The sequence below is a fragment of the Mobula birostris genome, chromosome 2 (assembly GCF_030028105.1).
Source record: "Mobula birostris isolate sMobBir1 chromosome 2, sMobBir1.hap1, whole genome shotgun sequence".
In the NCBI taxonomy this organism is placed as follows: Eukaryota; Metazoa; Chordata; class Chondrichthyes; order Myliobatiformes; family Myliobatidae; genus Mobula; species Mobula birostris.
The window spans coordinates 121,801,577-121,818,581 of NC_092371.1; the positions used below are offsets into that span (position 1 = coordinate 121,801,577).

At 45.2% G+C, this 17,005-nt stretch overlaps 1 protein-coding gene across 3 annotated transcripts in view; it reads right to left on the reverse strand.

Annotated features, from left to right (window-relative positions):
• Window positions 1–4,612: 4,612 nt before the first annotated feature.
• Window positions 4,613–17,005, reverse strand: part of fosl2 (FOS like 2, AP-1 transcription factor subunit) — a 38,578-nt gene continuing 26,185 nt past the window's right edge. For all 3 annotated transcript variants that reach the window (XM_072247216.1, XM_072247229.1, XM_072247222.1), the window contains exon 4: window positions 4,613–9,449. In XM_072247216.1, coding sequence (XP_072103317.1) covers window positions 8,928–9,449 — 522 coding nt within the window. In that variant the 3' untranslated portion in view covers window positions 4,613–8,927. The remainder of the gene's footprint in view (window positions 9,450–17,005) is intronic.

Here is a 17,005-nt window from a genome sequence, read left to right on the forward strand (position 1 = left end):
CAAGATAGTGGTGGATTCAGTGATGGGAATGCTATTGAAGAGGTGGATACAGCCCTGTCTATGACAGACAAAGCTCCCGTCACCGTTCAGCACTTTTACAAGAAGAAAGCAGCATCCACCATCAAGGATACCCACCAACCAGGCCATGCTCTCTTCTCACAGGAGGGACAGGAGTTTCAGGTCCTACCCCACCAGGTTCAGGAACAGTTATTACCCTACAACCAGCAGGGCTCCTGACTGGCATAGACGACTTCAATCGCCACTATTCATTCCACAACTTACAGTCTCACTTTCAAGGACTCTACAACTCATGTTCTCAGTATTATTCATTCTTACTTGCACACTTTGTCTTCTTTAGCACACTGGGTGTTGGTCAGTCTTTGTTCATGAATGCTTTTTTCATAAATTCTGTTGTATTTCTTTATTTTCCTGTAAATGCCTGCAAGGAACTGAATTTCATTGCAGTGTATAGGATAAAACATTTATTTTTCAATTTGACTTTGAATTCGGGGGCGGGGGGCGCGGGGGAACGTGGTGTGATAGCCGATATGCTCTTGTTTGATATCACCATTGCCTGACACTTGTGTGGCCTGAGCGTTATTTATCACTTGTGTGACTGTGTGTCCCAGAGGAATGATGTTTCATTTATCCCCACACTTGTATATGGTTGAATGAGAATAAACATGACCTTAAACCTGCCAGCTTGTACACACCCCCCCACCCCCCCTTTTATTCTGGCTTCAGTGCTATTCCTTTCCAGCCCTGATGAAGGGCCTCACAGCGTAGCATCATTCATTTCCCTCCATAGATGCTGCTTGACCTGCTGAGTTTCTCCAGCACTTTGGTATGTTGCTACATAAAAGTTAAGAAGTGTTTTTGATAGCTACTGTTGGTTCAGAAGTTTACTGTAGATTATTTGGGGCACCTTGATATGTTGGGGAAGTGGGGTGAGGAGTGGCAAATAGATTTCAGTACAGATAAGCGTGAAGTGACATTTTTTTGAAAGGTAAAGCAGCATAGAACTTATAGAATGAATGGAAGAGCACTGGGGAGTACCACGCAACAGGGGGACCCAGGAGTACAAATTAAAATGCAGAGTTCATTGAAAGTGGTATGACAGATAATAGTGGACAAGGAGTTTCCTGTCACTGGTTAGGGCATCGATTATAGGAGTTGGAACACTATGCTGCATTTTGTACAAGGCTTTGGTGAAGCTACAAGGAAAGCTGTAGATGCTGGACATCTTGGGCGACAGGACTTGTAAGCTTATGTTTGGAGAACTGTGTACCGCATTGGTCAGCCTACTAAAGAAAAGGTGTAGTGAAACTGGACAGAGTGCAGAGAAAATCTACAAGGATGCTGCTAGCACTAGAAGGCCTGAGTCGTATGGAGAGGTTGCCCAGGCTGGGTCTTTATTCCACAGTGAGTACGTATTCAGGGTGATGTGTAAATGGGATGAGTTGTCAGAGAAAGTAGTAGAGGCTGGTACAGTATAATAACAATATTTAGAAGACACAGACAGGTACATAGATAGGAAAGGTTTGGAAGGATATGGGCTAAAAGCAGGCAAATGGGACTAACTTAAGTGGGCACCTTGGTGAGCATGGATGATTTAGGCTGAAGGGTTTCTTCCATGCTGTATTACTCTAGGACTGTCTGCATTAATTTACGAGTGTGAACAGGGAAGTGTTTCTGAGCCCTAGACTGGATTAGCAACAATGTTGAATGACTGAGCAACATTCAGGGTACAAAGAGGCCCAACTCCTGCTCCCGTTTCTTGTGACTTCCTTTCAAAGTAAAATAACCAAAGCAAAAATAAAGCTGACTATTTAAATCTGGGGTTCCCAACAGTTCAGACGAGCTCACATCTGACTCTAGCACGTTCTCCACTTCTCTGCCCACTCCCAGTTCCCAACGGACTCGGTGACCAGCAGTCAGCCAATCCAACAACATGCTTCAAGTGAACAGAACCTCCATTCCCCCCATGGATGCTGCTTGACCTGCTGACTTCATCCATCATTTTGAGTGTGCTGCTCTTATCAGGCCCCGCGGTTTTGATGGAATGACAATTCCACTACGAGTTTCATCCACCTGAAGTGTCCGGCTTGTTTCTGTATCAGTAGGCGTTAACAGACCTGCAAGTAGTGGTGCTTTCTCTCAGCTCCAACAGCCTAGCTTCAATCCTGAACACCGCTGCTAACTGTGCATTCGCGCCATGCCCATTTCAGTCTTCGGGACTCGAGAGGAAACTGGGGCACCCAGTTGGTACGCACGTTAATAAGCTGCTCCCGGTGTGTAGAGGAGGGTGGAGTTTGAGAAGGGGTGGTGGTTGAGTGTGGAGAGTGGAGGGGATAAAGTGTACTTGAGGAGATGCAATATACTGCACATGCTGGAATGCGGAGCAAGAAACAAACCAGTGGAGCAGCATCTATGGAGTGAAATGGAAATTTTAGGTCGAGACTCTTCACCTGGACTAGAGGATTAGTCTTAATTGATGCTTGATGTTGGCATGGATTCACTGGCCAAAGAGCCTATGTTTGTGCCCTGCGACTCTCTGACTGTCCAACATTGGACAGAACTTTCTCCTTGGAGATGGTAGTGAACCTCTTGAATTCTTTGCCCCTAGGGTGGTGGAGGCTGGATTATTTGATATTTTCGTGCTTTCTGTTTATTTTCAGGTTCCCTGCGTCTGAAGTTTTGCTTCTGAACTTTGGGGTACCTACCTTCTGTGAGCTGGGAGGACATTCTCACACAGTTGTAGGGCACCACAACACGGAAACAGGCCATCAGCCCAATTCATCCATGCTGACCATGGTCCCATCAAGCTCATCCTAGCTGCCTGCTTTTGGCCTATATCCTTCTGAACCCCTTCTACACATACTTGACCAAATATCTGTTATTGTACCTGAGTCAATCATTTCCTCTGGCTACTCATTCCATACGCACACCAGTCTATGTATGAAGGAGTTGCCCCTCAGGTCTCTTTTGAATCTTTCACTCATTATTTCTAGTTTTTAGTGCCCCTTTCCTGAGTAAAAGACTATGTTCATTCAATCTCATGATTTTAAAAATCTAGTACTCTTTAGTACTAATATTAACTTTAGTAGCTTATAAAGCATTAGTTTTGGCCATTAGAGTTTGCTCCACAGATATGGCAGGATGTTTCCAGGGTTGGAGATTTGTAGTTTTGAAGATTCTGGAAATTAAAAAAAAGACTGAATGTTGATGTAATTGGGTTTATAAAATAATTGGAGACTTGGACAGTGTTAGCAGCACAAATCTTTGCAAGGAAATTGGAAATGAGAAGCTATGGATTTGTTAATTTGTCGGAAGGATCAGGGAAGCGTTGAGGAAAATATTATTTCACTTAAGACGTCTGGAACTCGTGATCTGAAAAGGTGAATACAGAAACCTTCATCGCATTTAAAAGGTAGTTGAATGAGCACAAGAGCTGGAACTGGCAGCTGCAACCAGAGAGTGGGGAGGGGAAATTAAAGAACAGTGAGGAGACACAAGAGATTGCAGATGCTGGAGTCTGGAGCCACATACAAAATTCTAGAGGAAGTCAGCAGGTCAGGTGGCATCAAATGGAGGGAAATGGACGGTCAACATTTCAGATCAAGATCCTTCTCTGTACTGGACTGGATCTGGATCCAGTCCAGATGAAGCAATTAACTTACAGTTCATCTTTCGCGGGCATGAATACAGTCAGACTAATGGTTCAATCCCGTCTTTGGGTGCTGTCTATATGGAGTTTGCACACTCTTCCTGCAGCTGTGAGGGTTTCCTCCAGGTGTTCTGGTTTCCTCCCAAATCCCAAAGATATGCTGATGGGTTGGTTAGTGGGCCACTGTAAACTGCTCCTGGTGTGTAAGTGAGTTGGAGAATCTCAGGGAGCTGGTGAGGATGTGGGAAGAATAAAACAATGGAATTAACATCAGGTGAGGGTAAATGGGTACTTGGTGGTCTGAATCACTGAAGATTCAAGTTTGTTTGTTGTGTGTGCATTGAAACATACAGTGAAATGCTGAAGGTCTTGTTCCTGTTTTGTATCTCTACAACTCTATTGTGTCCTGTGCTGGAAACGACAGATTTTCATGTTCCAGATCCAGTACTTCACAATGCTAAAAAAAAAAAATGGCACTTTGTGTCTGAAGCCGCTTTTAGCTGCATTTCCAGACCTAAATAGCTTTCAGAAGACATTACTCCAATTGGTGCTTTCTTGTAGAATTTTTATGCAAATTGAACCAAGGCCTAAGTGAACAGATGAGTAGACGGTGGGCTTTGTGACTGGAAGACACTGCAAACGGCATTCTTCTGCACCAAAGTAATCAATGTCTACTAGCTACTTCATGTGATTACATTGCCCTAAACCAGTGAAGATTTTGTTTGTGGTTGTCTCTGTCCACTACAATGATACAACCATTAACTGGTGTTAATAGTTCCTCCAATCCTGGCTCTGATAGAGGTTATTTATGTGGGTGTGTATCAAAATGAAACTGCAGTGTAAAACCACTTCCTGCACTCATCAGGAGGGGATGTGCTACCTCACGATGAGTTTCAAACGAAATGCCTTCACAGGACAAGATCAGTGTGAATTCAAAGGCACCAATCTTCTAAAATATCAATTTATTTAATAAATACTAACACATACAATTTCGAATAGGAAAAGATCTGACTGTTCTTTTAAAAAAAACACAGAATAGTTAATTTTACAGATTTACAATGCCTTATCAAGGTCCCTGTGAGACATGTTGTACATCTCATAATGCTTTTGATCCATTCATCAGTTGATTTGCAGTGCTTCTTAATATAGCGTCCTTCTAACAGAACAATGATTTAATTATGGTCCCTTTGTATTTTTCTGCATTTGTGGCCCACCTTCTTTTCACTCACCCCTGCCCCCTCCCCTTGACGCACACATAAACACACAGATTACTATAATGAGATTGAGTCCTGCTGAAATAACTAACATAGAGATTAAAACTTTCCCTGCCATCTCAAGACATTAAATTTGTGGAAGCCCTGACTCTCCCTTCACGCTTGCCCATGGACTTTCACCAACACAAACTACCATCAGATTTGTCCTCCATCCGGGCTTGGTGCCCTGCACTGTAGACGTGATCTATGTATTCTGGCTGACGTGAAGAGTACTAGGAATAAGGAAAAGGACATTCCCACAAGATCAACATTCAAGTCAAATGTTTCCCCTTCGCAAATCTCCCTGAAATATAATTAATGATATTCGAGTTCTAAGGTATTCAGATTTTGGCACCTGCTTTGGCACAGACACAGTTCATCACTGATCCCAAGGTGCTCCAGCAATAGCCACGGACCCTTGTAGCCCTTTAAAGCCCAAGTGCTAATTTAACCCTCCTAGCCAACTGAGAGTCTCGAGAGCTGACAGAACCGAGTTATACTGCTGGCTTCACTTCAGTCCACAGAGTGATGATATAAATTAGTAATGACTGGACTATCCTTCTCACTGGATGCTGACAGACCCATGCAAACCACTGGCACCTCTTGCAGTTCCTTTCCTTTCATCTGTTACTTCTGGGTTTGTAGCAGAACAGTTTAGAATCCCTTCCTGAGAACCTGCAGTGACTATATCGCCGGTACTAAAATACCCATGTCTACAAGAATTTGGTGCAAAAATCTCTCTGTAATCTTTTGGAAACAACTGTGGCTACAATTTCTACAAGGTTCATACCCTGCAGGCTCGAGTCAGCTCAGCAGACTCTGTTTAAAAATAACGTCTCTCCCTTTACAAATCCATCCTGAAATAATATATATAGGAGAGAATGCAGATGCCGAAATATGAAGCAACAAACGAACTGATGGAGGAACTCAGCAGCATCTGTGGAGATCGCACCCAGATGCTGTAACCCCAGTGAGTCCTTTCAGCAAATTGGTGCTGAAGATAGAGTACTACCTATCTCAGAAGCCACTAATATGCACCTCTTTCTTCACTCGCCTGAGAAAACCCTACTCTGCATATACAATCAAGGAGGAGCCTTGCGTATACCCTCAAAAGTCAACAAGCAGGAGATAAAATTGCAAAGTCTGTTCTCATACAACACAAAGGCACTGCGTTGCCCCAACCACTGCCCCAGTCAGATTAGTTTGGACAGGCAGCCTCCAACAGGGCTTCAGGTGCTCACAGGGCAAATTCAACAGGCCACCTCGAGAAACTTCCTCCAAGAGATTTTCAAATGACTCAGTTTCAAACAGATGTTAGCCCTGCCAAAGCCTGTGCTCCAGATGTACAACAGGATCTGAGAGTTCATTCTCCCTTTCTCATTTCCTTCTCCATTTTCTTCCAAGCAATGTCACTGTAGCCCTTGCTCCTGTACACTCCTGCTATTTCTTCTAAATTGCAAATCCTACCCCCAACTTTCCACCCACCACCGCCCTAACAGAGCACTTCCTCCTTCTTTTTACCAAATCATTTATGCTGAAAAGTCCAATTGCACCACCTATAAGTTAATCCTCTCTCACAGGACATACAGGGCTTCACCTTTTTATTCTTTCTGCAAGCTTTAAATTGCCAAGTGACTAATCCCCTGAGACCCCTTCCCCTCTGCTCATGCCAACGTTGGCAGTGAACTGTAAATCAGGCTTTGACTCATTATCCTGGCTTCCCAACGACACAGCACAGCATGAAGGCTAGCTTAATGTAGAAAACTTCCCAGTGAAGTGACACCTAAATACAGTAAAGGTGAACAGATCTATTTCCTGTTCTTGTATTCTCATTGTGGAATTGTGTCAGAAAATGGCTCCTTGTGCACAAGGTTGTGAAGAGAAACACAACACAGGCTCTGGGAAAATGTTGTAGAAGAGAGCGAGCTTGAAATTTAGGCACCTGGTTCCCCGGAAGCAGAGACACTAGTAAATAGGGTGGTGAAGAAAGGTCCTGGGTTGCTGATCATTGACATTAGGATGATAAATTGTGGTTGAACAAGACACTGAAGAAGCCACATCTGGAGCCTTAACAGCACAAATCTAAAATCAGTGTTGTGCCTTTTTTAAAAAAAATCAAAATGATCACTTCATTGGAGACCTGCTCTAACAATAAAACATTTATCCATGTTATTTTAATTAAGGAAGCTATAAATATAATTACAAAAGAGATTGAAAGTACCTGCTCTGACTCTTGTGGGAGACTGCTCAGATAGCTGTAGGCTGGTGAAGGCTCAAAACGGCTACTTATTTACTGGGAAAGAGAACCCAAGGTTCCTCAACCCCTGCCCTCAGTCACCCATCCATTGCTCCCAACCGCAAGGGGAAAAGCAAAATAGAAATTTAACCTTGTTTTCCACCACACTCTCTCACAAGGAGAAACTTTGTACCTTTGTAAAAATGAGCTGACCTTCTCTCGTATCCACTTTGCCCTTATGTTAGGGAGCAGGAGAGAAATACAACGGGCTACCACCTTTCTAGTTCAACCTAACTATTGGAAGAAAAATAATCGAATGCCATACTAGGAAATGGGATCTGTCACCTGCCTAACAAATCCAGGCAATAAGAATGAATTCTGAGCTAAATGAAGTAGGTGCCCAAGAAATAAGCCAAAGTTTACCCTTCTTACTTCCTACAGTGCAGTGGCTTGCTCGTTTTATCCATTCTGCTTTGAAAGTTCAAACAGGCAAGAAAAGCCTCACAATGCATCCATTTCAGAAACAAATTTCACATGTCCTGTGATCTCATCAATCTGACTCATTAATGTGTGGAAGGGATTTGTTTTTATTGCCTCTTTGACTCTGCTGAAAAGCTATTCCATGCCACTGTTTGAAGGTGCCCTTGCCCAGTATTTGTCCTTTCACCAGTTTAGCCCAAGCTGGTTTTGAATAAAGTTCAGACACACAGACACACACACACACACACACACACACACACACACACACACACACACACACACACACACACACAGACACACACTTGTGCAGGAACACACACACAAACATCCATCCACAGTGGTACATACAATTATACACATGCACATCCGCAGAGATACCTCTTCAATATTCAAAAGGCATTAAATTTACCAGACTTGCTCAAATCAGCAGGTAAGGAATTCAGCATGATCCCACTTCCAGTCCAACTGATTTTTCCCCCAATTTGCAATATACTTTAATTATTATTCAAAATTCTTGTAAAACAAAAGTTATAAATACTAAAATTAAGGTCAGAAGGCTAACTGCAGAGGGTATTCGTTATATGACAGACTGGTCCGACAAAAGCGGCCTACATTGTGACACAAATCCCTTTGCCCTATTAAATGCTGAAATCTGACAACCATTCTAGTATTGCAGAAATGCTGATTGTACTACCAATGTATTATCACAAGCATCACAAAATAATTCTGTTCTCTATTTTACACCAATATCAGGTTAGAGAGTTTCCCAGTCTACACCTCTTTGGAAATGAAAGGATTGCAGAGATGGAGTTAGCACAACCTTAAAACTAAGATCACTTGATGGTCCAAAAAAGACAATTATACATCACGCGGGTCACCAGGACATCCCTGTAGAGTAAATATTTGAAGACAGTAGAAAAAAAACCAGGAGAGCAAAATGATTTAAAATCGAGTTCAAAACGCAAGGGGTTGGCAGCCTTTGAAACTGTCCACTGTTGAGCACATGGTGCTTTTCCACTGAGAGTGACAACCACTGATAGTCACAGATCCCTTAGTCTCTCTTTCTGTGATCGGCAATTACAAAAATGCTGCCCATTGTAAGGATTCATCAGTTACTTGAATTTCTTCTACTCCTTCCCCACCCCTAACCCTTCCCTACCCCATGAGTCTGAAGTGTTTAGAGATATTGCAATCCTGCGGGCTCCACTCGGTGGGAAGAGGTCCAGTTCCACAGGACAGGCCGCCTCCTCCCCTGCACTTGGGGGCTTGGCTGATGTGGTTGGTAGGGTGTTCAGAGGGCCAGCAAGGTGGGGGAGTTCAAGGAGTCCGAGGACTGGTCTCCACTACTGCTGCTCCTGCGGTGGGCCTTCGAGCAGGACTCTGAGGGTGACTCCTGTTCCAGACTGGGTACATTGGGATAAGTGAAGACCAAGCTGGGGGCACAGGGGGTGACGCTGGGGGCAGGGGTCGAGGTGGCCACCACAGGAGTGTTGAGAGGTTCGGCCTCCGTGAAGAAGCTGTTGGCAATGCTGATCTCGGTCACCGGCTTGATGACGGACCTCTGTGTCTTGTTTGGGCCTGACCCGCCTAGATTGGCCTCCTCCTCAGGCTCCTGCTTGACCACCACCGCGTTTGCCGTCCGGCCCGCCCGTGGCTCAGGTGATGCCGACTGCCTCCGCCCCTCACCCCCCAGAGCCATTTTGCAGATGGGTTTGTGGGCGACCAGCATGAATTCCAGCTTCTCCTTCTCCTTCTGCAGCACGGCGATCTCCTTCTGCAGCCCCGACTTCTCCTCCTCAAGTTTCTCTGTCTCCTGAGGGGCAAAAGAAAAGGATGGAAATCAATCTTTTGTCAAGGTGCAAGCAGGAGAAATTATTCTCTAAAGGAGGAACTGTTAAAGTAAGAACAGAGAGGTACTAATATCGGTTTATTATTGTTTCATGTACTGAGATACAGTGAAAAGCTTGTCTTGCATACTGTTCATACAGATCAAATTGTTACACAGTGTATTAAGATAGGACAAGGTTAAACAACAACAATCATAAAATTCTGGTTAGGCCACATCTGGAGTATTGCATACAGCTCTGGCTGCCACACTATAGGAGGGATGTTGAGGCTTTGGAGAGGATGCAGAAGAGGTTGACCAGGATGCTGCCCGGTTTAGAGGGCATGTGCTGTCACGAGAGGCTGGACAACCTGGGTTGCTTTCTCTGGAGTGGTGAAGACTAAGGGGAGATCTGACGGAGGTATACAAGATTATGCGAGGCGTAGACAGAGAGTATCTTTTTCATAGGGTTGAAATATCTAATACCAGAGGGCATGCATTGAAGGTGCTGTGAGGGGTAAGTTTTTTCACTCAGAGAGTGGTGGATGCTGGAATGTGCTACCTGGTGTGGTGGTAGTAGCAAATATATTAGAAGCTTTTAAGAAGACATTTAGATAGGGACTCGAATGTGAGGAAGATGGAAGGATATGGACTTTGTGTAGGCATAAGGGATTGGTTTAGTCGGCCATTTGATTATTAATTTATCTGGTTGGTACAGCATTATGGTCCAAAGGGCCTGTTCCTGTACTGTACTACGTTCTATGTAACAATACAGAATAAAACATCTTCATTCCAAAGGGACATCCCTTTGTTCCCCATTTCCTGCCACTTTAACGCCTCATCGCACTGCTACTCTGAGCCGCTGGTTTGTGGACTCCTATACTGCCAAATGCAAGCTTAAGGAACAGCATCCCATCTTCTGTCTGGGCACATTGTAGTCATCAGGACTCCATACAGAACTCTGCATCTTTAGGTAACAATTTCACAACTCCCCCATTCTTGTGTCAATGTCCTCAATCTCTAGTAGTTTCCACCTCCCCCACCCAGTTTGATCTGCCTATCAGCAGCACACTTAATCTACTGCCTCCTCTACCCCCTCCCCCAACTAGTTCCAAATGTCCATGGAACTACCTGGTCCCACTATCATCTTCTTCACTGATCAGATTCCAGAGACAACAGATTCTGCCGACGCTACAAATTTTGAGCAACGCACACAAAAGTGTTTTTTATTTTATTTACAGATGCAGTGTGGAATCAGGCCTTCTGGCTCTTCAAGCCGAGCTGGCCAGCAAACCCCGGTAACCCCTGATTTAACCCTAACCTAATCACAGGACAACTTACAATGACGGATTAAACTACTAACCGGTACGTCTTTGGACTGTGGGAGGACACCGGAGTACCCAGAAATAGCCCACACATTCCACAAGGAGAACATACAGACTCTTTACGGATGACGTCAGAATTGAACTAGGAACTCTGACGCCCTGAGCTGTAATAGCATCGAGCTATTAGCCACTATGTTACCATGGCACCCACATGCTGGAGGAGCTCAGCAGGTCAGGCAGCATCTGTGGACCTTGGTCCGAAATGTTGATTGCCTATTTCCCTCCAGAGATGCTGCCTGACCTGCTGAGTCCTTCCAGCGTCTTGTGTGTGTTTATCAGATTCCAGTTACTGCAGCTTCATGTACTTTTCACCGTCCAGTCTCTGTCTTCACCTTCCCCGGCCATCCTTGCTTTATCTGCTTCTTTTTATCCCCCTCTTCTCTTCTACCAAGTACTGTCTCCCAACCCCAACCCTCCACCCTGCCATCATCTGCCTCCTCAGCCAATCCCACCTATCCCCTGCCAGTCCCTCTCCCCCTCACTTCTTTATACTGACCATCTACACCACCCACCCCAGCCCTGATGCACTGTCTTGAGCCAAAACATCAACAATCCCTCTATCTCCACAGATCTACTGATTTCCTCTATCAGTTTGTTTTGCTTTGCCTCAAATTACAGCATCTGCAGTCTCCTGTGTCTCTGTTCCCCTTTACTCATTAACCAACTTATCCTCTAAGGTCACACTCATTGCACCCTATCAGGAACAAAATCTTCCCCACCCTGCGGTTTAAGCACTTATTCTATAGCTGTTACACTTTTATTCTGCACCATTACTTTTTTGTTAACCTCAATGCACTCTGTAATCATTTGATCTGTATGAACAGTGTACAAGACAAGCTTCTCACTGTATCTCAGTACATGTGACAAGAATATACTATTACAAATGCCAATTTAGTTTCAATCCATAAATGCAGGGAATACAGTTCAAACCTCAGCTGTCAGCAGGACATGAAAATTTAGCTTTTATTTAAACAATACCACTTTCTCTTACCAAGTCCCCTCTTCCTTCACCTGTTTTGAAGACCCAGATTTGATACACAGAGAAAAACTTGCCCTTAGAAGCAACGACCAATCGCAAGAACGGGATAGGAAGACGGGCGGCGAGGAAAGCCAATAATGCAATAGGAATCTTGCGCCTGAACCAGATGGAGATGTCAGAGAGGCAAATGTTTAATGGTTCAAGCTGAGAAAGGGGAGCAGGAATGCAGTAATTGGATAGCAAGTCACGGGTTTGTAGGACCTCATAGTTTACACCTGTTCCAAGACACAGCGACACATTCGCATTACAGTCCCATCAAAGAACCAGCAAACTAGCCAGATCCCACCATGCCATCATTACTGATAAACTCAGAACACAAACTGGTGGAGTCTCAAGGTGCTGAGTCATTAATTATCATTTGTTTTAATTGTAAAACTTGGGCTTGAGAAGTCAGAGCCAACGGTATAACAAGCTCAGCGAGAAGAGGCTGAGATGTGACCTAGGTGAGGGTGAAACTCTCAGATTTCAGAGAGGAGGCACAGGTAAGGACAGGTAAGCTTTTTTTATTGTCTGTAAATCCTTAGTTCAGTGTAGACAGGATGGTTAATGTGGTGAAATGCTCCTCCTGTGAGATGTGCGATTGCAGGTTACCTATGAGCCTCCCCGATGACTACATCTGAAGCAAGGGCACCCAACTTCAGCTCCTGACTGACAAGGTCAAGGAACTGGAGCTGGTGAACTCAGGCAGAAAGCCTCATGGATGAAATGTTGTTGAGGTAGTCAACTCGGGAGTGCAGGAGATGGATGAAGGAAGGGGAGTAAGCTGTTCCCTGTGGCCATTCCCCTCAACAGCAAGTATGTCCCTTTGGATACTGGTGGTTGGAGGTGGGAAAGGGGGTGGGGGGGGGGGTAGGAAATGACCCAACAGGGTACAGCAGCTGCAGCCAGGCCTACTGTAGCTCACAAGGGATAGGTCAAGTCAATCAGGGCGATAGTGACAGGAGACCCGATAGTTAGGGGGATGGGCAGGAGATTCGGTGTCTGTAAAAAAGATGGCAGGATGGCGTGTTGTTTCCCAGCTGCTAGGGTCCAAGCTGTCTTGGAGCGACTGCAGATTATTCTGAAGGGTGAGAAGCCGGAGGTCGTGGTGCACATTGGGGTAGAAATGGGAAGGGGGGGGCGGGTCCTGCACAGAGAATACAGGATTTCAGGAAAGAGACTGAAAAGTAGGACCTCCAAGGTAGTAACCTCTGGATTACTCCTGTTGCCAGTGCAGGTCAGGGCAGAAATAGGAAAGAGAGCAGAGGTGAATGAGCGGCTGAAGAACTGGCGCGGGGGGGCACAGTTTCAGGTTCTTGGATCATCAGAACCTTTTCTGAGGCAGAGGTGACCTTCACCAAAGGGATGGTTTGCACCTAAATTGGAGGGGAACCAATATCTTGGCTGGAGGTTCGCCAGTGCTACTCCGGAGGGTTTAAATTAGCTTGGCAGGGGAATAGGAACCAGAGCACAGGTCAGAAAGGAAGGTAGATGTCAGGGCCAGTAAACAGGCAGGATTAAAGTATTAGGTACAGTAGTTTGAAGTGAGTGTATTTTAATGCCAGAAGTATTATGGGTAAAGGTGATGAACTCAGATCATGGATTAGTGGATGGAACCATGACGTTGTGGCCATTACATAGACTTCACTGAGAGAGGGACAAGAATGGGTGCTTAATGTCCAGGAGGGTTTCTTAAATCAACCTGTAGATAGCCCAACAAGAGGAGGGGCTATACTGGACCTGGTGTTGGTTAATGAGACTGGCCAGTTGACCAACTTTCAGAGGGTGAACCATTAGGGGACAGTGACCACAACTCCTTAAGTCTTACAACAGCTGTAGATAAAGCTAAGTACGGACCTTACAGGAGAGTATGAAATTGGAGCCGGGCAAAGTAAGAGAGCATTAGGCAGGAATGAGGGAGAGTTAATTGGGAACAGTGGTTTTTAGGCAAATCCACATCTGACATGCAGCGGGTGTTTAAAGATCAGCTGCACAGAGTACCGCATAGCGATGTTCCAAGCAGAAAGGACAAGGATGGCAAGGTAAATGAACCTTAGATGTCGAGGGAGGAGATGAAGTTAGTCAAGAAGGAAAAGGAAAAATATGTAAAGCTCAGGAAGCTCGAATCAAACAGAGCCTTTGACGATTATAAAGAAGCTGGAAAAGAACTCAAGCAGGGAAATCGGAAAGCCAAGAGGGGCCATGAAAAGTTCTAGACAGGTAAGATTAAAGAGAATCCCAAGGCATTCTATATGTACATCAGGAGCAAGAGGGTGGGACCACTCAAGGATAAAGGGAGGAACATTTGCCTGGATGCAAAGGATGTGGAAGTAGTCTTTAATGTATAGTTTACATCAGTATTTACAAAGGAGAAGGATGTGGAAGGTAGGGAGATCAGTGTGGCGCATAGCAGTATGCAAGACCTTAAAGGTGTTGCTGGGTAGAGAAATCTTGGGGTCCTAGTTCATAGCTCCATGCTAGTGTCTATACAGGTCTACAGGGTGGTTAAGGTGGCTCAGGAAATGCTTGTTTTTACTAGTCGAGGCAATGAGTTCAAAAGTCAGGAAGTTACGTTACAGCTTTGTAAAACTCTAGTTGGGTAACATTTGGAGTATTGCATACAGTTCTGATTGCCCCATTATAGGAAGGATGTCAAGACTTTAGAGAGGGTGCAGAAGAGGTTTACCAAGATACTGCCTGGATTAGAGGGCATGTGCTATAACAAGAGGTTGGAAAAACTTGGATTATTTTCTCTGGAGTGGCTGAGGGGAGATTTGATAAAGGTTTATAAAATTATGAGAGGCATAGATATAGTAGAGAGACAGTATCTTTTCCCCAGGGTTGAAATGTCTAATATCAGAGGGCATGCATTTAAAGTGGGTGGAGGTAATTTTAAAGGAGATGTGGAAGCCTGTTTTTTTTAAACACAGAGATTAATGGGGTGCCTGGAATGCACTTCCTGGGGTGGTGGTAGAGGCAGATGCATTAGGAACTTTTAAGAGGCATCTAGAAAGGCACATGAATATGAGAAAAATGGAAGGATATGGACATTGTGTAGGCATAAGGAATTAATTCAGTTGGCCATTTAATTAGTAATTTATTTGGTTGGCACAATACTGTGGACTAAAAGGCCTTTTCCTGTGCTGTACTGTTCTATGTGACCAGCTGGTGGTGTAGTGGCATCTACACTGGGCTTCAAGGCAGATGATCATGAGTTCAAACCCACCCGGGGTAACAGCAGTATCTGTGTGCAAGAAAGGCCTGGCAATCTACATGAAAACCCTACAGATCCTATGGTCCATGAGGTCACGAAAAGTTGGACTCAACTTAACAACTGAACAGCAACAACAAACTGTTCTATGTTTTATTTACTAACTGCTATCGTTAACCATGACCTTGGCTTATTTGGATCATTTCCCTATCTGTTAGTGATGACTTGGCGTAACCTGGTTCCCAGCTCTAGAGAGTCAGTGATGAGACTGATAGCTTTGGACCTTTCCTATCAGCTGTACCACAGGTTGTTTAGGGGAGGAGCTGCCACCATCTTCTCCAGTACGGTTGGGAGTTGAGCGATAAGTGTTGGCTTTGCCATCTTGTGAAAGTACATTAAAAAAGCTACAATTCCTGTATTTACCTTGGTCCTAACACACATGCAACTATACCTAGATGTGGTTCACAATTTGAGAAACACAGTACATCATATTCCCTCCATGTAACCTCCACATTCTATCCATGCAATATTCTCCAGTTCTCTACATATCATTGATAAAACGGGCTCGAACAGGGAGGCTATTTGGGTGGAATTGAGGAATGGGAAAGGTGTAGTAAAACTTATGGGGGTGTATTATAGACCAATGTTCTACAGTATACCTCTACACTTCCTCCACGTAACACACTCCACACCACACTCCCTCTGTATAACAGTTTGCAGTCTATTTCCCTCCATTGTGGCTGCCTGACTTGCTAAGTTCCTCCAGCATTTTTCCAGCAGAATCTCCTGTGTTCCCACCACACACCTCCAGGGGAGCATCTTTGCGAAAGGTCCCAGCACACTGTACACCTTTCGTGTAACGCAGTCCAACACAATGTTCACCATGCTCCACACAGCCTGTTTCTCCTCCTGAGTGGAACACGCTCCCGCCATGTGCTCTGTTCCAAGTAACATGTTCCTGCTGTGACACACCCCTTTCCAACAAACTCCAGCTTGCTGCTTCCTCCTTTCCAGCTGTGACTACCCACCCATGCAATATGTTGCATTCCATGATCCCTGCCTGTACAACACACTCCAGTCCGTGACGCCCCCCCCGTACAACACACTCCAGTCCGTGACGCCCCCAGTACAACACACTCCAGTCCGTGACGCCCCCAGTACAACACACTCCAGTCCATGACGCCCCCAGTAAGACACACTCCAGTCCATATCAAACCCCATACAACACACTCCAGTCCGTGACCCCCCCCGTACAACACATACCAGTCTGTGACACCCCCCTACAACACACTCCAGTCCGTGACGCCCCCCCATACAACACACTCCAGTCCGTGACGCCCCCCCATACAACACACTCCAGTCCATATCAAACCCCATACAACACTCTCCAGTCCGTGACACCCCCCCCGTACAACACATACCAGTCTGTGACACCCCCCCACCCGTACAACACTCTCCAGTCCGTGACACCCCCATACAACACATTCCAGTCTGTGACACCCCCCCCCAACACTCTCCAGTCCGTGACACCCTCATACAACATATTCCAGTTTGTGACACCCCCCCGTACAACACACTCCAGTCCATGACACCAACCCGTACAACACATTCCAGTCTGTAACACCCCCCCCCCACAACACACTCCAGTCCGTGACACCCCCCCCGTACGACATGTTTCAATCCACAGCTCTATTCATGCACGTCATTCTGGTCCACAACTCCCCAGCCACATGATAGACCCAACCATGCGATCGTCTCCACATGGCACACCCCAATCCATGACACAGTCCAGTCTATGAGGCGGTCTCTGTATAACAGCGAGTGATTCCCCTCTGTGCAACATGCTCAGCCCATGCATCATTACATGTGTGAACAACCTCTGTGTAAACCTCACTGACACCTAAGATCTCATCTCCGGTGAGAAGCATCA